General features: G+C 35.3%; 1 protein-coding gene across 2 annotated transcripts in view; it reads right to left on the bottom strand.

The window, feature by feature from the left end:
* Positions 1–24,261, bottom strand: part of TTC6 (tetratricopeptide repeat domain 6) — a 228,482-nt gene that overhangs the window by 75,794 nt on the left and 128,427 nt on the right. For both annotated transcript variants that reach the window (XM_013046238.2, XM_045067622.1), the window contains exons 8-10: positions 16,404–16,508; positions 7,625–7,717; positions 5,496–5,570 (exon numbers count right to left, since the gene is read on the bottom strand). In XM_013046238.2, coding sequence (XP_012901692.1) covers positions 5,496–5,570; positions 7,625–7,717; positions 16,404–16,508 — 273 coding nt within the window. The remainder of the gene's footprint in view (positions 1–5,495; positions 5,571–7,624; positions 7,718–16,403; positions 16,509–24,261) is intronic.

The following is a 24,261-nucleotide window of genomic DNA, read 5'->3' as shown; positions in this document are numbered from 1 at the left end:
AAAAAAAAAAGAAAAGAGAACTGTAGCCCAATATCCCTGATTAATAAAACTGGAAAATACTAACAAATGTAATTCAACAGCACATCAAAAGGATCATACAACATTGGTCATATGGGATTTATCCCTCAGATGCAAAGATGATTCAACATCACAAATCAATAAATGTGACATATCATATCAACAGAATGAAAGATAGAGACCATGTATGATTGTTTTAATAGATATAGATAAAGCATTTGACAAAAGTCAACATTCTTACATGATAAAAACTCTTAACAGATTTGGTATAGAAGGGATATACCTCAACATAATAAGGTCCATACATGACAAACCCACAGCTAAAATTAGGATCAGCAGTAAAAGACTGAAAACTTTCCTGCTAAGATCAGGAACAAAAATACTCACTCTTGCTACTTAGTATTGGAAGTCTTAGCCAAAGCAATCTGGAAAACAGGCACCCAAATTAGAAAGAAAGTAGTAAAAACTGTCTCAATTTTACTTGCAAATGACATAATCTTATATAGACAAAACTCCAAAGACTCGACTCTATTAGAACTAATCAATGAATTCGGTAAACTTGTAGGTTACAAAATCAACATACAAGTCAGTTGCATTTCTCTACACTAACAGTGAATTATCTGAAAAAGAAATGAAGAAACTCCATTTATAATAGCATCTAAAATAATAAAATTAGTTAGGAATAAATTTACTCAAAGAGGTGAAGGATTTGTATACTGAAAATTAGAATACAATGATGAAAGTGAGGAAGACACAAATAAATGAAAGATATTTCATCCTTACTAATCAGAAAGATTAGTCTTTTAAAATGTCTACAATACCAAAGCCATTAATAGATTCAATACAATCCCTAACAAAATTCCAATGTCACTTTTCACAGAAATAACAAAAATAATCCTAAAATTCATATGGAACCACAAAAGACACTGAATAGTCAAAGCATTCCTGAGAAAGAACAAAGGTGGAGGTTTCACAATTCCAAAATTCGAATTTTATTACAATACTATAGTAATCAAAACAGTATGATACTGGCATAAAAACAAACACATAGACTAGCAGAACAGAATCAAGAGTCTAGAAATACCCCATGCATATCTGGTCAACTAATATTTGACAAAGAAGCCAAAATACTCAATGAGAAAATGACAGTCCCCAATAAATTATGTTGAGAGAACTGGATATTCAAATGCAAAAGAATGAAATTTCCTATTTCACAATATTCACAAAAATTAATTCAAAATAAAGATTTAAATTTTAATTCTTAAACAATAAAACTACTATAAGAAGACACAGGGAAAAGCTCTTTGATATTGGCCATGGTGATGCTTTTTTTGCTATAACACCAAAAGTACAAACAGCAAAAGCAAAAATAAGCAATTGGGACTACATCAAGCTAAAAAGCTTCCGCACAGCAAAATAAACAATCAGCAAAATGAAAAGGCAACCTATAAAATGGGGAAAATATTTGCAAACCATTTATTTGATAAGGGATTAATATCCAAAATACATAAGGAATTCTTATAACTCAATAGGAAAAAAATTTAAAAATCCAACTAAAAAATGGTCAGGGAAACTGAATAGGGATTTGTTTTCAAAAGACATACAAATGTTCAATGGGTGTTCATAAAAAGATGTTCAACATCACTAATCATCAGGGAAATGCAACTCAAAATCACAATGAGGGGGCACCTGGGTGTCTCAATCGGTTAAGTCTCTGCACTTAGCTCAAGTCATGATCTCAGGGTCCTGTGATAGAGCCCTGCATCAGGCTCCCTGCTCAGCAGCTTCTCCCTCTGCTCTCTGCTCTCGCTCTCTCTTGCTATCTCTGTCTCTGTCTCTCTCTTTCCCTCTCTCTCTCTCAAATAAATAAAATTTTAAAAAATAACACACAGGGGCGCCTGGGTGGCTCAGTGGATTGAGCTGCTGCCTACGGCTCAGGTCATGATCTCAGGGTCCTGGGATTGAGCCCCACATCGGGCTCTCTGCTCAGCGGGGAGCCTGCTTCCCCCTCTGTCTCTGCCTGCCTCTCTGCCTACTTGTGGTCTCTCTCTCTGTCAAATAAAATAAATTAAATTTAAAAAATAATAATAATAACACACACACAGAGTGAGAAATCACCTCAAACCTGTTAGGATAGCTATTATAGGGAGGGGTCCCCATCCAAGACGACAACACAGCAAAACCCTGAACTAATTTTCTCCACAGAACACACCTAATTATACCTTTTTACAGAATAATTTCTCCTGAAGAACTGAAGGTCATCTGAACAGCTTCTGAGTAATCAAAGACAGAATAACAAAAAAAGAATAGCAAGAGAGATAGAGACATGGTAACAGAGGGACCCTCCACCCCTGATCCTGCAAACAGCAGTGGAGAGGGATAATACTGAGGAACTGGAAACAGATTCAACTGTCCTTGGACACAGTTTAAAAAAAAAAAAAAAGCCATGGTTTATTTTTTTTTTAAGATTTTAATTATTTATTTGATAGAGATCACAAGTAGGCAGAGAGACAGGCAGAGAGAGAGCGGGGGAGCAGGCTCCCCACTGAGCAGATAGCCTGATGTGGGGCTCAATCCCAGGACTCTGAGATCATGACCTGAGCTTAAGGCAGAGGCTTTAACCCATTGAGCCATCCAGGCTCCCCAAAAGCCATGGTTTAAAAGAGCAACTAGCATATAAGACAACACTGGAACTCTGCCAAATGGAGGAGGAGATTTGGCAAGTTCTCCAGTCAGAGGAACTAGAGAACAACACAGTTTCCATCCATCCTCCACCTTAAAAGCCAATCCAGGAGCAGAGTCTGGATACCATAACTGATGAGTCCCGTCATTACAGTGAGCTTATTATCTCAGTAAGCCCAAGGTCCACAAGTCCACACCAGCTCCTGTGGTGGTAGGGAACAAAAAATAAACCAGGATTTTTGTTTGTTTTAGTTTTTTTTTTTTTCATTAATTTTTATCTTTTTATCATTTTTTATTTGTCTCGTTTTGCTTTTATTTTTGTCCTTTTGGGGGGTTTTCCTTCTTTTTTTCTTCTCTCTTCTTTTTTCTTTTGTTATTTTATTATTATTTTCTTCTTTCTGTAAAAAGCCATGGTTTAAAAGAACAACTGGCATATATAGTCACAGATACAGCCAGCCAGCAAAAGCCACCAACCATACAGAGTCAACACAGGGAACACTGTACACAAGACCACTCCTTCAAGTTTAGAAGTAGCTGTTCCATCTAGTCCATAGAAACAAAGGAAGAAAGTCAAGCAAAATGGGGAGACAGAGGAATATGCTCCAAAAGAAAGAACAACAACAACAACAACAAAACCTCTGAAAAATAAATAAATGAAACAGAGATAAGCAATATGCCTGATGAAGAATTTAAAGAAATGATCCTGGGGCACCTGAGTGTCCCAGTTGTTAAGCCTCTGCCTTCAGTTCAGGTCACGATCCCAGCATCCTGGGATAGAGCCCTGCATCAGGCTCCCTGCTCAACAGGAAGCCTGCTTCTCCCTCTCCCACTCCCCCTGCTTGTGTTCCCTCATTTGCTGTGTCTCTCTCTGTCAAATAAATAAGTAAAATCTTTTTTTAAAAAAAGACATAAGAATATTATGAATAAAAAGATGTAAAATATAGCAACTTATGCATAAAATGTACAGGAGGGAGTAAAAGGGGAAAAAAGATGTTATTTTCTTTTTCTGTTTTTTGTTTGTTTAGGTTTTTTTGTTGTTGCTTTTCCAGAATGTGCTTGAAATTAAATGGCCATCAAATTTGTATAAACTGCTACTTACTTTGGGTATTATATATGAACCTAATGGTAACCACAAACCCAAAACCTGTAACAGATACACAAAAAACAAAGAAGTAGAATAGCTAGTATAAAAAAGACAAGGGATACAAGTGCTGGCAAAGCTATGGGGAAAAGGGAAAATTGTATACTATTGATGGAAATGTAAATTGGTATAGCCACAGCAGAAAACAGTATGGAGGTTCCTCAAAGAGTTAAAACTAGAACTACCCAAATCCAATCCCACTTCTGGGTACACACCCAGAATATAGCAAAGGAAATAAAGTCAGGATCTTAAAGAGATATCTTCACGCTCGTATTTCTTATAGCATTAGTCACAATAGTTAAGATAAAGAAACAACCTAAGTGCTCATCAATGAATGAATGGATAAATAAAATGTCATATATATATATATATATATATATATATATATATATGCACACACACAATAGAATATTATTCAGCCATTTAAAAAAAGGATATTCTGCCTTTTGCAATAACATAGATGGACCCTGAGGATATCACGTTAAGTAAAATAAATAAGTTAAATAAGTCAGACTGTGAAAGACAAATACTACATGATCTCACTTATATGTGGCATCTTAAAAACAAAAACAACAACTTGTAGGTACAGAAAATAGATTGGTGCTTGCCAAAGGCCAGGAGTAGATGATGGATTAAATGGGTAATAATGGCCAAAAGGTACAAAATTCCATTATAAAATAAATAAGTCCTGCAGGTGTGACTATACTTAAAATACTGTATTGTATATTTGAAACTTGCTAAGAGAGTAGAAGGTTCTCATCAAAAGAAAAAAAAATGTGTAACTGTGTGTGGTGATAGATGTTAACTAAACTTACTTCAGTGATCATATTGCAATACATACAAATACTGAATCATTATGTTGTACACTTGAAACTAATAAAATGCTATATGTCAATTATGGGCCAATAAAAATATCTTAAGGATAGTGTGATTGTACAGGGATATAAAACAGAGGAATCAAAAGGTCAGTAAGAAAATAGAATGTCAGAAATGACATAGGAAGCAGGCTAAGGTGAAGCAGGTTAAAAGCAAGTTACAAGCAAGTAAAAAAGAATTAAAAGATTTATAAGATTTCAGAGAGAAAAAAAAGCCGGAAGCTAGTTGTCAATGCCATGGAAGGTAAGAACCAGCTTCTTCAAAAAGCCTGTGGATTATTGGTGCAGAGGAAAGTACATTGCATTTAGTAAGGGGGGTGTGGGTCGAAGTTCTAGTCCTGCCACTTATCACTTTCTGACCTTTGCTTTTTCACACATAAAACAGGGAAAATATCTGTCTTGCCTTCCTTCTCTCAGAATGTAGTGAAGCTCAAGGCCAGACTGGAACAGTGTCCATAAAAGTGCTTTGAAATTGTGAGCCCAATACAAATGTAGGTCAATATTATAATGACTTGACTTATACCAAGTTAAGTCAAACTATGAACATAAGATACTCCCAAAAGCTGCCAACAATCTCAAGTTGGCACCACCAAACCAGTTTTACAGGAAGCTACCAAATACACACTTGAACCCAAACTTTTCATCAATTCTCAATGAATCAACTGACTACATTATTTCAGGAAAGCAAACAAACAAACAAACAAACAAACCATCAATAGTGACTATTACTGGAAATATAAACATTTCTCTTGAATAATAAAAACTGAGAATTATCATACCTTTAACTGTGGCAATGGTGTACTGAAACATTTTTGAATATTTTCAAAGGATGCAGATTTCCTTAGGAAAAAAAACTGAAATAATCAAATGATAAAAATTCATTGACTATAGACACTATTTGGTAAAGTAAAATATCATATGACAATTGATTAATGATAACTGCTTAGGTAAATTAATGAAGTGCAGAATGCTAATTAAAATATACATTCTAATTGATTTTGAAGTCACTGACTTCACAGAGAGGAGCAGAACTGAAAATCCATCTATTAATTAGAAAACTGGATAATAATAGAAATTATCTTATTTTTTAAAAAATTCAACTTGATACAACAAAACTCACCGAAGTGTTCTGGTTGGTGCAAGTAGCACAGGTATGTATAAATCTGCCATGAATATCCTGACCCATGAATCTCCTTAGTACTGAGGCTACACTAGTGGGACATGAAGCAGCTACTGTCCTCTGAACAGTCAGCTCTAATTATGAGCATCCTCAACATTTTACTCCACCAGACCATACAAATACCATCACTTGTCATGGGAGGTATTATACTGAAAGAGCTAGGAAATACTACTTTACTAGATAGTGTAGAAAGTACAGGGGAAAAAATTGACATGTCCCATGTCCTCAACCAATATAATGGTGGAAACAGAAAGAATAGAAATAACTGTAATCCAAAGCAGCTGTGACACTGACTAAAGATGGCATGAATGGATCCGGTGTGAAGAGAACATAGGGGAGGGAGAAATCAATTCTCAATGGGATGGGACCTCAATAGACTGGCAGGAAGAGGTAGCAGGAGGCTTGCCTGTGAATGGTAGCAACATTTCCGTAGACTGAGAAAGAGCTGAGAATATTCCAGGCCAAGGAAACAGCCTAAACAAGCCCAAAGAAATGTTAAAAGGCAGGGTATTTTAGTCTCCAAAGACTTGGGTGCAGGCAGAGTAGAGAGTATGTGGAGGTGCCACAAAAGCAGAATATAATGGGAGGTAAGATAGAAAGTATAGTTGAGGCCAGGTTATAAGGCTCAGTGAAGCACCTGACTTTATTTGGGAGGTGGAGTTACTCAGTTTGAGACATGAGTGACATCGGATTGGAAGAATTGGAAGAAGCAGCTACTAGAAATGAGAATTTGTGACAGGTAGGTGTGAGTAGTGTTACTACAATAGTCCAGAAAGTATAAATGGCATTCCAAACTAGAAAGGGACATTCATTGGTTCAGTAATTTTTTTATACAATGGTTACTGCTTTAGGTGATATGGATAAAACAGTGATGAAGATTGCTATGATGCCAGGTTGGTGAGGAATAAAAAAGGTGAAACACACTTAAGGATGAATACTTAGTAAGTAAAAAAGTGATCTATATTAATTAGAAACATTATCCCCTCCCCCAAAAGAGTATCACCTAACTGTATGGGGGATAAAGTAGGGGCATAGACATCTTTTTAACCTAATTAACTGACTAGAATAGGATTTGATTTGTCCCATGGCACTGAGACTGTGCCATTCAGCATCCCAAGATATCACCAAGGGGAGAAGGGGTCTGAAGGCACTAATGAAAGAAAAAATAAAACTGTTTCTTATTTGTCTCCTGTAAAGTTCAAGACACATATTAAACCAGTTATATATACTTTATACTTTACTTCTTCTCTCAATTTCTCTCAATCACTATCTCTTTTCTCTCCAATTATGTTTATTACTTAATTAGCTTACTTGATTACACTACAAAGATAACCAAAGCCATGAGCATGAGTCTAATCACCACCTAGAAAATCCAGTTTTACTTTTTCATGGCCAAAACCAATCAATTGGGTCTAAACATTCACAGACATGTTTCTTGAATCATATAAAACCTAGGCAAAGTACAAGACCAGAAATTTTCAAAATCTTAAGAAAATCATATATTCTGCTATTACTTAGTAAATAACTTCTTCTAAGCATCACAAAGACAACAAATATACTTGAAAAAGAGGATATATGTCCTCAGCAAAGATACCAGTAGTGAATGTTCTGAGGCATTTCCCTAAGGAAGCACCAAGAAATAATTTTCAGAAGTACTAGAAATAATATATCTGAGCTATTGGCAGATAAAGCAATCAACCCACAATTTAGAATAAAAATTGTACATACCTTAGTACTTCTGCTATGCTGATTTAAAATAACGACACTTTCCTTGCTTTCAGCTGAAAATCTCTCAGTTAAAATTCTGCTTGTTTGAATACTCTGTAATAAAAAGATAACAGTTTTAAATTATACTTTAAAAAGCTTATGATCATTGTTACTTCATAGTGCCTTTATTACCAAAAGAGAAACGTATTGGAAAAAGTAGAATTATAGACAACACTTACCAGAAATACATCAAAAGTTCAGCTATAACAGGCTTAGTATTTAGCCCAAACCCACAATTTGGCTTTCATGTTGGCCATTAGCCAAATAGATACTTCTACCTTACTTCTGGTATCACTAATCTTAGAAGCAATCAATTATACCATGATCTCATAGCTTGGCATTAAATCTATTTAGTATATCAATATCAGAATTATGAATAAGACTTATTTGCATTCATTGTCAATATAGAACTATTTACTGTCAAATACAGGTAATCATTCTAAATTTTTATTGGAGTGAAAATCTCACTAAATGTTTATAATTCAAACTCCACCAAGTAAGTTATATATGTATATTTATTGTTGTAAGGGTAAACTGCTGCAATCATTACAATTATTATTAAATGTGTTATCCTTCTATCTTATAATCAGTGATTTGGCTATATAGAAACAACTAGAAGATCTAAGTTTGACATCTGGTGTATTTATGATGAATTAAATCATGCTGCTACCTTGCTTAAATGTTTAGGTCTCAAACTTGCTTAAATGTTTAGGTCTCAAACAAATAACATTTCAAATTTAAAAAATATTTATTCAGTAGAAAATTAGCTTTTAAAAAATACCATGAAATTTTCATTGAGAATGGAACAGATATGGAAAAGGCTGTGGGTAATTTAGGAATCACCAGCATTGATTTTTTTTCATGTTCTATTATATTTTTATAATGTAGCTATAGTGCAGTATAAGGTAAGACAACTATTAAAGCAGAAGGATACTTGGTCACTGTTATTCTTCAAAGATAAACTACGTGACTCACATGAGATTTGGGAACTATTTTGTCATATGTTTATACAAAATATTCAAATATGACAGAATAACTATTGTATATTTAAGGAAATGCTTTTAACAATAAGAAGGACAAAAGCCTTAATACTGTATTTTGCAGATATCAAAATATTAAAACATACTAATAATCAATGGTCACTTTTTTCTCTTTTAGTTTCTTTTCTTTTTTTTTAAGAGAGAGATGGAGAGATAGAGAGGGGCGGAGAGAGAGGGAGAGAGTCTCAAGCAGACTTCATGCCCAGGGCAGAGCCCATCGTTGAGTCTCAATCTCACAACCCTGAGATCATAACCTGAGCTGAAATCAAGAATCAAATGGTTAGGGGCACCTGGGTGGCCCAGTGGGTTAAGCCACTGCCTTCAGCTCAGGTCATGATCTCAATGTCCTGGGATTGAGCCCCACATCAGGCTCTCTGCTCAGCAAGGAACCTGCTTCCCCTTCTCTCTCTGCCTGCCTCTCTGCCTACTTGTGATCCCTCTCTCTATCAAATAAATAAATAAAATATTTTTAAAAATTTATTTAAAGAATCAAATACTTAACTGACTGAGCCACCCAGGTGCCCCAATGGTTGCTTTTTTAAAAGAGAACATGGTTCATATGGTAGATTCTTGGAACCTACCAAGATATTGGCCAAACTAATGTGTCTTGAGAGAGAAACTATTGTTTATATGATATCTGATGTAAAAATCCTATCCTCCTGCTCTACTCCAGAGATATTGCAAAAACTGGTATTCACTCAATAAAAGTTGGGATGCAGGTAGAAATGGAACCAGTTTTGCTACTTTAAAAGCCTATTATGACTCTGCTTCTAATTATGGCAGACTAAGTAATTCTACTGAAGAAAACTAAGAAATCTACTTATACTACAAAAAAATACAATCTTCAAAGCATCAAAAAGTTAACATGATGATGAAGAAATAGTAAGCCAAAAATCTAAGAAAATTCAAGAACCTGGAAAAGTAAGCCCAATAATCAAGACGCTTTTGTTCTCATATTTACCAAAGCAACTGCAAGTCTGAGCTGCAAACTGACTTCTTGGGGCAAAGGTGAGAGAAATTGAAGCCCAGAACCTACCTAAGGTATGAAGACTGATTTACTTATATATATTTACATATATGTAATATATTGTATAATATTGTACATATAAAAAATATGCAAGTATCCAAGGCTACAGGGATGCTACACCCCCAGATTAAGAGTGAATAGAAGTAGGCATGCCTTGCTGGCTTAGTCAGTAGAGCATGTGACTTGTGACCTCAAGAGATCAAGTCCTGAGCTCAAGATCCATGTTGGATGTGGAGCAAATCTCTAAAAAAAAAATAATCAGTGGAAGTAAACCACCTTTGTGTAGACTTTCAACCTGAGTTCCATCACAAGGGTGGCCAAAGAAACTCAGGTTTCAACCTTTGACTAAGACTATTTCTGAATCCTAAGAATCCCAGGTTCTAACAAAAAATTTCTCTGAAGAAAGAAATTGTCATTTTTGGTCTCAAATGTCTCCTAAAAGTAATGTTTTAAATATAATAATAAAAATTTAAAGACAGACAGGTACATAAAGAAATAAAATGCCAGAACAAAACAGATTTGGAAAAAAAATAAGTATTCTAAAAAGAAAAACACAAAAGTAAATTAAAAAATAGAGTAAACAAGTTTAACAGTAGCTTAGACACACCTGAAGAAAGAACTAATTGACTTGAACTATAAGATAGATCAGAAGGAAAATTATCCTGTATCCAGCATCAAGAGGAAAAAGGTACCTAATACTTATAGATTAAAGTCCCAAAAATTGAAAGAGAGAATGAGCAGAGGCAACATTTGAAGAGATAGTGATTAAAAATTCTCCATAGTTGATGAAAGACATCCAATCACATATTCAAAAATCCCAATGATTCCAAAGCATAAATTTAAAAAAAAAAAAATCTTCAGCTAGCCACATCATAATGAAAATAGGGAAGAAAAGAGAAAAATTTAAAAGTAGCCAGTTTGGGAGGAAGAAAGGAATCTACTCTCCTTGAAAAATATTCATATTTAAGACTTAGTTCCCAGGGGCACCTGGGTGGTTCAGTGGGTTTAAAGCTTTTGCCTTCAGCTCAGGTCATGATCCCAGTGCTGAGATTGAGCCCCGCATCAGGCTCTCTGCTCAGTGGGGAGCCTGCTCCCCCCACCACCTGCCTTTCCGTCTACTTGTGATCTCTGTCAAATAAATAAATAAAATCTTTTTTTTAAATTAAAAAAAAGACTTATTTCCCAACAGCAACAGTGGGTGGTGAAGAATATTAGAATATCATTAGTGTGCTAAAATAAACTATCTTCAAGACACATCATACATACATATGTAAGATACATCATACATACATACATCTTGAGAGAGGTATAATCTCTCTCAAGAATGAGCTAATTAAAGACATTTGAAACAGAAAAATCAATATTTTCACTAATTGCAGACTTCCCACTTCTCTTAAAACAAATTCTAAAGTATATGTTTTAGGCAAAAAATAAAATGACTTCAGACAATGTTCTGAAATGCTAGGGGGAAAAAAAGAAAAGAAAAAAAGAAAGGGATAAGCTTATGGATAAAAATACAAGAAATATTGTATAAAATGATAACAACAATGTATTGAGGGTTTTTAAAGATAAAGATCTAAAAATATAATGAAATAAAAACATATCAAGTCAAGAAGGGGTAAATGGAATTGAAAGGTTTTAAAGTCATTGTATTTTCCTGGAAGACTACAAAGGTACTGATGAACATAAGATTGTAAGTTAAAGATGTCTATTTAGGGAAACCACCATAAGAATAAGAAATAGTATATATACTTCCAAAATAGGGATAATAAAACACAATTTATCAAAATAGTTGAAAAAGTAAAAATAAAACCAGAGTATATTGTATTTAGACCACCGATTTTTTTTAAAAAAGGAACAACAAAAGTTAAATTAAGAAAAATAATAAAAGAATAAAACAAAGGCAGTGTCAATAAAAAACATGAATAATATGTCAAGATAAAATTAAAAACACCAGTAATCACAATATATATAAACATGGTAAATTTACCTTTAGAACATAGGGCACACAAACCTTTGTATCTACATACCATTTCCCATTCAAAGGAAATTTTGAACAAAGGATTCTTTGAACAAAAGTCTGGTTCCAGTTGGGATGCATGAAAAGTGTCCTGGGCCATCTTTTTATGCCAGAAAGTCCTTTTGGATCTTTTTTCCTCTAGACCTTAGGTATGAATAACCACCAGCAGGGACTTACTTTTGGACCATCTTTCTAATGGGTTACTCCATCATCACCAGCTGTAACCACTCCCAATTATAAACCAATTTTAGTCCTGCTACGATTCTTATTTCTGTTCAGAAACTTCTGTCTACTCTCAATTCCCTGTACTCACATTTTCTAAATACAAACAGAGAAAAATACATGCTTCTACTTTATAAACATAGGGTTTGGAAAATATTGCACTCTTTACAGTATAATGAATAATATTTCATATTACTTGTATTGCCCCCCAGCTGGGCCATTTCCATTAGAAGAAGATACAACCAGTGGAGGCTACAGAGAGAGGAAGTTGTAGGAAACCTTCAGACCATGATGTAGTCTGACACCTGTGAAAGGGGAAGATAGAGGAAGGAGTGAGAAGGAAGAGCTTCAGATCACAAAGCAGTTCTGAGATTCAGCCAGACAGATGGAAAGTTCCTGAGCCAAAGCCTCCTGTTGAAACAATCCCACATCAAGGAGGTATGGGTCACCTCTAGCAAACCTCTTTTGCTCACTCATTGACTAGGAGAAGCCCAGAGGGAAAATGACCTTAGACTGAATGCCTTGATAGATCTACAAGACAGCAGCTGGAGGCTGGCAGTCAAGTATGCTTATGTCAACAGATTCTTGAAGGAGATGGGAGCATCACATTTGCATTGATGCCATACCTACTTCTGCAAATTAGTATTCACCAATCTTACACTAAGGCAATCTTTTATATACTTTACATTATGAACCTTTTCATTTTAGCCCACTACATATTTTTCCCAAAAAAAATTATCTTCTCAAATAAATAAAAGGTTTAAGCTATACTTAAGTAAAGGAAATGCAAATATACACAACAACTGTTCAAGACTTAAATTACACATGTACTTTGACCAAGAATTCTAAATAGAAAAATATACATATGTATACAAAGATATATATGCCCATATGGTTTGTGGGAAGGTTGTCTTTCTTTTGTTTTTTGTTTGTTCTTTATGATGCAGCCTCAGCTGAGATCCTAACTAAAACCACGTAGAGAGATTGAGCCAGAACCTCCCAGTTAGTCTAGAAACTGTGGATTCCAGATCCTCGGAAACTGTTTTGTGATAATAATAGTTTGCTGTTTTAAACTGCTAAATTTGGGGATAATTTGATTTGCAGCAATGAATAATTAATATACCCTTTAAAACTGGGTTAGTGGCTTTTAGCACCAGGAAGAAGTAAGGAAAACGGGTAACAGAACAAATGGGAAAAAGGGGACTTTTTCTGAATGGGGACATAATTAGTACCTCTCTGGGTTCGTAGGAGAGTCAAATGAGATAATACACATGAAGTGGCTGGCACAGTGGCTGGCTCATAGTAAATAATAAATGCGAATCGAAGTATGTTTTAAGCAAAAAAACTCAAGATGCAGAATAATATATATTATATTATTCCACACATGTAAAAACATTAATTTCCCCACACTTGCATTACATAAATGAAAAAAAATGTCTGAAAGGATATACACACTGCACTTAATATTAGTAAACTTCAGAGAGAAGAGAACTGGGAAGGGACAGCATTCAAGGTAGGGAGTGCTCTCTATGTCATGTACAGCTGTATCATTTGAATTTTTTCTCCACTTAAGTATTAATATATTACTTGTGCAAGTTCTTAAGTCATTTTAATTGGCCTTGTTACTCAGAACAGCAAAAGCAATAATATTGCTAAAGAAATTAGTAGTGGTTTAACAAGAGGGAGAATAAATAAATAAAATTTTTAAAAGATAGAAACCACAAATTAATAATAATAATAATAATTAGTAGTAGTAGTAGCAGTAGTAGTAAATAGTAGTAGTAGTAGACCAAATTAACCATATACCACTTACACAGCTCCTCTGAAACCAAATAAAAACAAAGAAAAACAGCAAAGGATTATAATGGAAATATTCCTGAATACAAACAGAAAAGAACACAAGGCTAGCCATATTACAATAGAATTCCAGCATTAAAAGAGCCAAAGTTGGTCATTTAAAATTGATGAGACAGAATTCATAAAAACCATAAAACCTTACTAAATTCATAATAAGGATAAAACAGCTTCTAATCACATAAAAGAACTACTGGTAACACGTGATGAAATAGGTAAGACTCAATTGCTAAAAATCCCCAACAGTGTTTTTTATTTTTTTTTTTAAGTTTATTTATTTTTTAGTAATCTCTACATCCAACGGAGCTTAAATGCACAACCCCAAGAGCAAGAGTTGCATCCTCTTCCAACTGAGCCAGTCAGGTGTCCCTACATACACAGTGTTTTATAGATCAAACAAAAGATGAAGAGAGCAAGATGGCGGAGGAGTAGCAGAATGAAATGACATCAGATCCCAGGAGTTCAGCTAGATAGTTATCAAACCATTCTGAACACCTACAAACGCAACAGGAGATAGAAGAGAAGAAGAGCAGCAATTCTAGGAATAAAAAATCGACCACTTCCTGAAAGGTAGGACATGCAGAGAAGTGAATTTGAAGCCATGGGAAGATAAACCAGGGGGGGGAGTGGGCAGCGACTCCCGGCAAGCAGCAGAGCAATGGAGCACAAAATCAGAACTTTAGAAATTTGCTCCAGTGAGGGACATTACTCCAGAGGCTAAATGGGGGTGGAGCCCTCGCGGGGACATTGTGGTCTCACATCCCGCAGGGTCACAGAAAGATTGGGGGAGTCTGAGTGTGGCAGAGCTGTCAGGTATCGGAGCAGGGAAGCTGACTGAAAGCATGAGCTTTCAGTTTGGGGTTACCTTAAACTGTGATCCAAGGCACAGTCGGGTCCCTGCTCTTTGGAGGAGGGTGAAACAGGTGATGGGGATTAAAGAGTATGTTTATTATATCTATCTATCTATATAAATTATATAATATATATATATGTTAAATAATATATATATTATTTATTATGATGACATTGAGTAATGTATAGAATTGTTAAATTACTGTATTGTACAATTGAAACCAATATAACATTGTATGCTAACTATACTGAAATAAAATAAATATAAGAAATAAAATAAAATAAAAAATAAAACAAATAAAAAACACTGAACAACCCAAAAATTAGAAAAGAAAAAATGCTTTTTTTCAATGAGTTAAGCATAAATTATTCCAATATTCTTCTGTACATACGTTTGCAAACATTTACATAATAATGAAGATATACTTGAAAGCATATTATACTCAGTGTAGTTTCAATAAGCTAAGCACAGGATTCTTTTTTTTCTTTTAAGTTTTCTTTTAAAGTCTAGTTAGTTGACATACAGTGTAATATAGAAAAGAAAAAATTCTAATTTCAACCAATTACCTTCGCAAATGGTTCAAATGTTCCACTGAGTTGTTCCAAATTTTCTAGATTATTTCTATGTTATATTAATTTCAGAGTATTTTTAAGAAATGAAATGCTACCCAATTAACTTTTTGAAGCAAGAATAAGCCTAATAGGAGGATTCAGTGAAGGAAATAAATGATATTACATACATATTTTACCATGAATATATATTAAAAATAAAATATTGCTGAAAAGAATTCAACATAATATTTAAGCATAATACACCATGACCAGGTAATCTAAAAAATGTAAAGATGCTTCAATATTAACATTCAGAATAGGTCAAATATGAATGTGATTCCATCCATGCCTTGGTTGCAAGGAAGGCAAGAGGTAAATTGATTTTCCATTTCAAGCAACAGCATATATGGACAGAAATTTTTAATTTAATTTTGCCTTTGACTCTATTACACTATTAACTTTCTCATATTCTGCCTATGACTTCCTCAACTACTTGTTTTATTGTTTTCTAATATGAGTTTTAGTAAGCTGCCTTAAATCCCATGCATATAAAATAACCCTAAGTACCATTAAAAGATTATGCACAATAATGTTCATCACAGAACTGTTTTAAGAGGAAAAAAAATAAAAAGGAAAAAGAAAGAGGGGAGAGAAAAGAAGGAAGAAGAAGAAAAAATTTTAGCCATAAAAGAAAATGGCCCAAAAAGTAGGCCATAATCGCCTTGCAGAAATTCTTCACCAATAAAAGATGAACTTGGTTTTTGTCTCTTGATTTTTCTAAGTTTTAAAATAATCACTATACCATAAACTGAGAGAAAACAGTGTTTAAGGAAGGAAGAAAAAAACAGTGATAATCATATTGGGTGATATTGAGCTTTTTTTAACATTAAATTAACTAAAAGTTCACTTTAAAAACCAATGACATGAAGATCTTATATATCTTGTAACTTCAGTCAAGTAAAATATTTTTTCAAAAAGAAAACATAACAATTTTCTTGACTGGCTAAAGTAATACAGATTAAGTATAATACTATAGTACCATCTAGTCATTCTTAATTATGCCAATAGTTGTCTGACAATTTCCAGAAAACTATCCAGTAAAATTTAATGTCATGATCAATTACACCATTTAATTATTAAACAACAACAAAGAAAAGTCATTCTGCATGTTACCTCGTATTCTGGATACAGAGTTTCCTTCATAACAGATACTGGGGCAGAGAATTTGGGTGAAGTTAGACTCCAAAACAACTTCGTACATCCTGGATAAGCAGATACCTTTGAAAATAAAATAAGTCTATTAGAAACTAACAAACAATCTGTAGTTTAAAAACCCAAACTCCTATCAAAAGTATTTCTAGTGGCCCAGATAGTGAATTGATTGGTTCCACAGCCTCTGAAATTCTTGTGATATCTATCTGTAAAGTGAATAAATAAAATCTTTTAAAAAATTAATATAGCTATGAAACAGCAAAAAACAAAGCTCAATCTAAATGTCCATTAATAGAAAAACAGATGAATAAAATATGACATAGTCATATAACTAATACTATAGGGCTATTCAAGCCCCAAAATTACAAACCATAGATGGATCTTAGAAGCCTAATATTGACAGCATAATAAGGAAGTTTTAGAAAGATGGAAACAAAATAGTGTCCCTTATATAACTATCTCTAGAACACACAGAACTACAGTATTTATTGTTTAGTGTCACAAATATATCTATTAAAGTATAAAATCATGGACGAAGAAGACCAGAATTATAACAGTAACTGCTCTTAAGTAGGGAAGAAGAGAAAAAGAATTAGAAAAAAGTACAAAAGGACTTATTTTTCAGGTTTACTTTAAAAATCTAAAACAAGTATGACAAAAAGCATCAATTCTTGATGAAGTGCCCCCAAGTGTACATTAGTTTGGTTTCTATAATTGTTTGTTTATTCAAACTTTTTCAAAATAAAACTTAGTCAGGCATAGGTGAATTTTTAGGGAGGTGAAGTTATTCTTTTTTTTTTTTAAGATTTTATTTGTTTATTTGACAGACAGAGATCACAAGTAGGCAGAGAGGCAGGCAGAGAGAGAGAGGGAAGCAGGCTCCCTGCTGAGCAGAGAGCCCGATGCGCGGCTTGATCCCAGGACCCGGGATCATGACCTGAGCCGAAGGCAGAGGCTTTAACCCACTGAGCCACCCAGGCGCCCCTATGTATGTAATTTTAAAAAATCATTTAGTAAATCAAGAGGAATCCCAGGGTAGAATGCAGAATCTAACTGTATTAGAAATGTATGAAACAACGTCACTGAAGGGGCTGGGGGGAAAGTTGTTGACCTTAGTAGCTTTGGAAAAGACTATAGTTTATAAGAGTAAAGGCAAAAGAAATTGTACATAACACTGAATTTAGTTGTGAAATTGTATCTCACAGAAATGTGGGTTAATAATTCTGATACTTCTCTACTGGAATTGAACAGTTAAGTAAATTAGATGGAAGACGGTAGAAGCCAGGGCTATCGCTATTGGATTGGAGGTTAGAGAAAAGCAAGGGAGGAGGTTGGAATGATCATGTGGTAATGGATTAGAGTTGAAGACATCAGTACAAAGTCTTACTTAGCTTAATTTAGACACAGATGGTTACATATAGAAATATTTACAGGAGTTATACCAAACATATTTCCTTGCTGTGTCAGCTGAGGAGGCCTGGTACCAACAAGCACACCTAATGCCTAGATCTTACTTTCTAATCACATTCTCCAATAAAGGCAACTAGGGTTTCTTATATAACTGGCTGAGTCTATGGACTAGGGCAGGAAATACATAAGAAGAGCCTGTTTTTTTTTGTTTATTTTTGTTTTGGGTTTTTTTTTATTGTGTTATGTTAGTTGCCATTCAGTACATCATTAATTTTTGATGTAGTGTATAATTCATGTTCGCATATAACACCTACTGCTCCATGCAATCTGTGCCCTCTTTAATACCCATCACCAGGCTCACCTCTCCCCGCCCCCCTCCCTTCTAAAACCCTCAGTTTGTTTCCCAGAGTCCACAGTCTCTCGTGGTTCATCTCCCATGACTTCTCCCCCTTCATTTTTCCCTTCTCCTAACGTCCTCCAGGCTATTCCTTATGTTCCACAAGTAAGTGAAACCATACGGTAATTGACTTTCTCTGAACCTGTTTTTGAAAAAAAAAAGTATTAAAAAGTATTAAAAGATAAAGATATATTTTAAAATCCCACAATAATGGGATATGTTAGAAGAGACGTAGGGGGGCGCCTGGGTTAAAGCCTCTGCTTTCGGCTCAGGTCATGATCTCAGGATCCTGGGATCGATCCCCCACATCGGGCTCTCTGCTCAGCAGGGAGCCTGCTTCCTCCTCTCTCCTCTCTCTCTGCCTGCCTCTCTGCCTACTTATGATCTCTGTCTGTCAAGTAAATAAAATCTCAAAAAAAAAAAAAAAAAAGAAGAGACCTAGGAGCCAACTGAAGGAACTCTTAATAACCAAAGCTCAAAATATGTTAGCAAAACAATAATAATAATAATAGTAATAAAGTATTATTAGAATATAACTTGAAGTACAACATAACCATCCATGAGTCATACTGAGACAAATAATTGAATGAATATAAGAATAGACAAATCTGTACAAATACAGATTAAATTTTTTGTTATACTCTACCCTCAGGAAGGTAGAGCACAACTCCACATTCCAAAGACTGCAATATGGAAACGGAGAGAAAGGGAGACTACATGAAGAAGAAACTTGGCAAACACTACCTTAGATCATTAACATCAGAAGTAATAACACAGGTTGATAATTTGTACCTTTCATATGATGTGATCAAAATGGCACTTTACCTTGGCTGTCTTAATTTCAAAATCACATCGGGCAAATCCCAACTGGAGGACATTCTACAAAATATCTGACCACTACTCCCCCAAAGTGTCAGAAACTGTCACAGCCGAGAGAAACCTAAGGCAACTAAACATGACAACTGGATGTGATCCTGGAACAGAAAACGGACATTATATAAAAACTAAAGAAATCCGAATGAAGTATGGACCTTAGTTAATAATAATGTATAAATATGGGGTCATGATACTGTCAATTGTATTAGTCTCCTAAGGCTGCCATAACAAATTACCACTGGGTGGTTTAAACTAACAGAAATGTACTCTGTCACTGCTCTGGAGACTAGAAGTCCTAAGTCATGTTTTAGGAAGGTCCATGCTCCTCTGAAAGCTCTAGGAAATGATCTTTTCCTCCCTCTTTCGAGCTGGAAGTGGTTGTCCTTGGCATTCCTTAGCTTGCAGCTGCGTCATTCTAATCTCTGCCTCTGCTGTCACATGTTCTTCCCTGTGCGTTCAAGTGGCATTTTCCTCTTACAAGGACCCTGTCCTATTGGATTTAGGGCCCACTCTAAATCCAGGATTCATCCCAAAATCCTGAATTATATCTGCAGAGACCCTATTTTCTTTTTTTTTTTAAATCTAAATGTGGTTTTGATTTGAATCTCCCTGATGGCTAATGATGATGAACATTTTTTCATATGTCTGTTAGCCATTTGTATGTCTTCTTTGGAGAAGTGTCTGTTCATGTGCAAAATCCCTATTTTCAAATAAGGTCACATGCACAGGTACTGTGGGTTAGGACTTAAATATAGCTCTTTGGAGTCACTATTCAATCCAATATTGTCATGTTAATAACAGAGGAAACAGAATGTGTAATATATGGGAAACCTCTATACCTCTGTAACTTTTCTGTACTCTAAAATAATTCTACAAAATTAAGTTCATTATCAATAAATAATAAAGCAAACAATAAAAGACAAAATTATTTTTTTAAATGGTCAGAGGCATTGTGGTGCCTGGATGGCTCAGTCAGCTGAGTGTACAACTCTTGATTTTGGTTCAGGTCGTGAGCTCAGGGTCATGGGTTTAAGCCCCATGTTGGGCTGTGCACTTGGTGGGGAGTCTGTTGGAGATTCTCTCCCTTTTCCTCTTCTCCTCCCCCTGCACACACATGCATGCACTCTCTTTCTCTCTCAAATGAATAGATAAATCTTTTTTTAAAAATAGTTGACATCAAAATCTAAGGTGTGCTGTATGGTGACTAGCAACATAATAAAAAAATTATAAAAATTAAAAAATTTAAAATGGAGGCAGAAAAATAATCAGGCATTCATGGCAAAATGTTCAAGAAAATGTGGTAAGATTTTAAAAATAATAGCTGCTTGAATGCATGGTATTATTGATAATAACATTTCCACTGACTTTAACACTTAATTGGGCTATTCATCTTCCCTAAAAAGATTTTTCAAGAGAAAAATGACCTCAAATAATTTTAAAGCATCAATATGTAAGCATCACTTCAGCATTAACTATGAAACCTTAAGAGGGACATCTCCCAGAGTATGGATGTTACAGACTTTTTAGAGTAATATACAAAGACCTAAAAACAGTAAATAAAGATCCACAATTATAAGGTGACATTGAGCCTTGACCACTTTTATTTCTAGTTAGATATACATCAACCATTCCATTCACTTCATCACGTTTTCTATCTACTGACAGAGTATTTAGAGAAAAGCAGATTTTGTAGTTGTCCGGTTAATTTGTCCACCATACGAATTCAAAATTAAGTTTGCATCTCATTTGTCCTCTGTTTTGCTGGGCACGCTGCATCACTTTATGCTGTATAGACCTAGAGCCATGAAGCCACTGCTAAAAAGATTAATAAAACCTTCCAAAATCAGCTGACAGCTCTTCTTCCAAAGATCACCTAGAAATTAAGATTTCAGGCATTCAAATGATAGGACATACACAGTACAGTAACTCCTTCCATGTGGTCGATAGACGTCCAGCAGCATAAGCCTCCAGAATAAAACAATTCCCCTAAAGTAAGCAAGATACAACCCTCCAAGTGGGAAGAGAGGAAAATGTCTCACTAAGCAAACAGCAACTTTGTTTTCAAGGAAAAGCATAGGTGCACCTTCAGGAGAGAATCTATCAAATTAAACCAGTGAAAAAACACTCATAGTGGTAAACTGATTTCTTTTGCAATGCCCAGAACTTTCTAAGAGAAGAACTAGGACATTGGTTAGAAATGATGGGTTGGTAGCTGCCAGTACTTAAAAGGAGGATAGATACTACAGAGCAAACTGAATTACTATTAAGCAACCAGCTTGACTTAGTATAATAGCACTTGCACAACCCCTAAGGGTACTATGTATATTACAAGCCAATACAATAAAATTGTATTTTCCTGACTTTTCCAAAGTCGGGAAATTCCGTTCACGAAGGGAGAGAGACGTGCAAATTAGTTCCTAGGGGTAAATTAAGCTTCATATAAAGGAAACATAAGGATGAAGACTTTTCAAAATGTGGTCTGAGACTCTAAAGAGCTGAAGACCTTTTCAAGGGTCCTTCCAAACTTTTTCAATACCTTTCCACACCTGAAAACTATTCACTCAATAATATTTAGAGGCTACTTGCCTCTCCTCTGCGTTGAAATTTGCAGTGATAATGCAAAATAAAGGGGGGGGCAAAACTGATGGCAGCTCGGCGTCAATCAAGGCAGCTGCACCTTAAAAATTGTCCACCAGAAAGGAGGAAAAAATAATAATTTTATTATATCTCAACTTTTTTTAAGATTTTTATTTATTTATTTGACAGACAGAGATCACAAGTAGGCAGAGAGTCAGGCAGAGAAAGAGACAGAGGAAGAAGCAGGCTCCTTGCTGAGCAGAGAGCCTGATGTGGGGCTTGATCCCAGGACCCTGAGATCATGACCCAAGCCGAAGGCAGGGGCTTAACCCACTGAGCCACCCAGGGGCCCATATCTCAACTTTTAAACACATCTTTTTTTTAAAGTACACATCAATGCAACTGAATGAGAAATACACATGGAGTGCTCCTGCGGCCACAGTGAGGTAGGATACTGGTTGTGAGGAAAAACACATGTGCTATTGTTAGAGTTGTGAACTGAAGGAAAAACATTTTCATCTGAAGGAAAAACATCGAACTATTCATTCAGATTTGAGTACTCGGCAAACATTTTCTTGAAAATGAATGAAGCAATTGTGTCATTTCAAATAAAACCATTGAGAGTAAGTGTGCCAATGAAAAAATTTAAGTTTTTAGCAAAAATGAAAATTCTGGGAGATGTGTGTCTCTCATCACATAGAAGGAGTCTCTCACCATGAGTCTCACTTCCCAGTGTGTAGGAGTGTTGACTGACTCCATTTTTGGCTCTCCATCTTGTTCATGCCCATGCAAAGACCTCCCTCAGTGCCACATGTTCCAGGACCCATTGAGGTTAATGTATACCCTGACAGGAAGGTGAGAGGGCTTATTCTGATCTCAGCACACAGAGGCTCCACTTTCAATGACTGGTTGAGATGACTGGTGCACAAATGGCGTCACTTGAGATGACTACCCTTTGAACTCACCTCCATGTGCCTCACTCTATAAAAGTTAGGGATTAAGGCCCAGATTGGACAGAGATTACCTGCATCATACCTGAATCATTTGTGTGCCCAACCCCCCCTTGTCAGTAAGTTACCCTGAATAAACTGTGTGAATAGTATGGGGTGGTTTGCTTCATTTTCAGTCTCAAAGTGCCTCCTAAGTCTGGAGGATATTTTACTGTCCCTCCTCCACCTACTAACACAATGCTAAAACCTTTTTCTAGTAATATTAAAAATAGATATTTTGATATCGTATAGTGAAATGTATCAATACTTAAGAACTACGTAACTTGAATAAAAAACTGATGTACAATGTTACAAATCATAAATGGATTTAAAAAATCCACTCAAAGTACAAAACAATAATTTTTTTTCTATTGACATATAAAGTATTATTTACTTCAGGGGTTCAGGTCTGTGATTCATCAGTCTTACACAATTCACAGCACTTACCATAGCACATACCCTCCCCAACATCCATCACCCAGGCACCCCATCCATCCCACTCCCACTTCCCTCCAACAACCGTCAGTTTGTTTCCTGAGATTAAGAGTCTCTTATAGCTTGTCTCCCTCTCTGGTTTCGTCTTGTTTAATTTTTCCCTCCCTTCTCCTATGATCCTCTGTCTTGTTTCTCTAATTCCTCATATCAGGACGATCATATGATAATTGTCTTTCTCTGATTGACTTACTTGGCTGAGCATAATACCTTCTAGTTCCATCTACGTCATTGCAAATGGCAAGATTTCAGGTTTTTTGATGGTTGCATAATCCATTGTATATATATACTACTTCTTCTTTATCCATTTGTCTGTTGATGCACATCTAGGCTCCTTCCATAGTTTGGTTATTGTGGACATTGCTGCTATAAACATTGGGGTGCACGTGCCCCTTCGGATCTCTACACCTAGTCATGCAACTGCGGTCATAGAGCAGCTCTATTTTCTTCTTTTTGAGGAACCTCCATGCTGTTTTCCAGTGTGGCTGTACCAGCTTGCATTCCCACCAACAGTGTAGGAGGGTTCCCCTTTCTACACATTCTCACCAACACCTGTCATTTTCTGACTTGTTAATTTTAGCCATTCTGACTGGTCTGAGGCAGTATCTCATTTCGGTTTTGATTTGTATTTCCCTGATGCCAAATGATGTTGTGGGCTTTTTCATGTGACTTTGGCCATTTGGATGTCTTCTTTGCAGAAATGTCTATTCATGGCCTCTGCTCATTTCTTGATTGGATTATTTGTTCTTTGTGTGTTGAATTTGATAACGTTTTTGTAGATTTTGGATACTAGCCCTTTATCTGATATGTCATTTGCAAATACCGTCTTCCATTCTGTCAGTTGTCTTTTGGTTTTATTGACTGTTTCCTTCCATGTGCAAAAGCTTTTTATCTTGATGAACTCCCAATAGTTCATTTTTGCCCTTGCTTCCCTTGCCTTTGGCGAACAACAATAGATTTTTAATGTATCAAGGCATGAAAGTCATTGATGCGGTTTTAGCTGTGGGAATTATCACTTAATATATTCTCTTTTAGCTACACAAATTATCACTCAAGATTACCTTTATAACTAAGTTCA

This window comes from Mustela putorius, unplaced genomic scaffold (assembly GCF_011764305.1).
Source record: "Mustela putorius furo isolate JIRA1106 unplaced genomic scaffold, ASM1176430v1.1 tig00003898_pilon_pilon_pilon, whole genome shotgun sequence".
Classification (NCBI taxonomy): Eukaryota; Metazoa; Chordata; class Mammalia; order Carnivora; family Mustelidae; genus Mustela; species Mustela putorius.
This window is presented reverse-complemented; position numbering and strand designations above follow the sequence as displayed.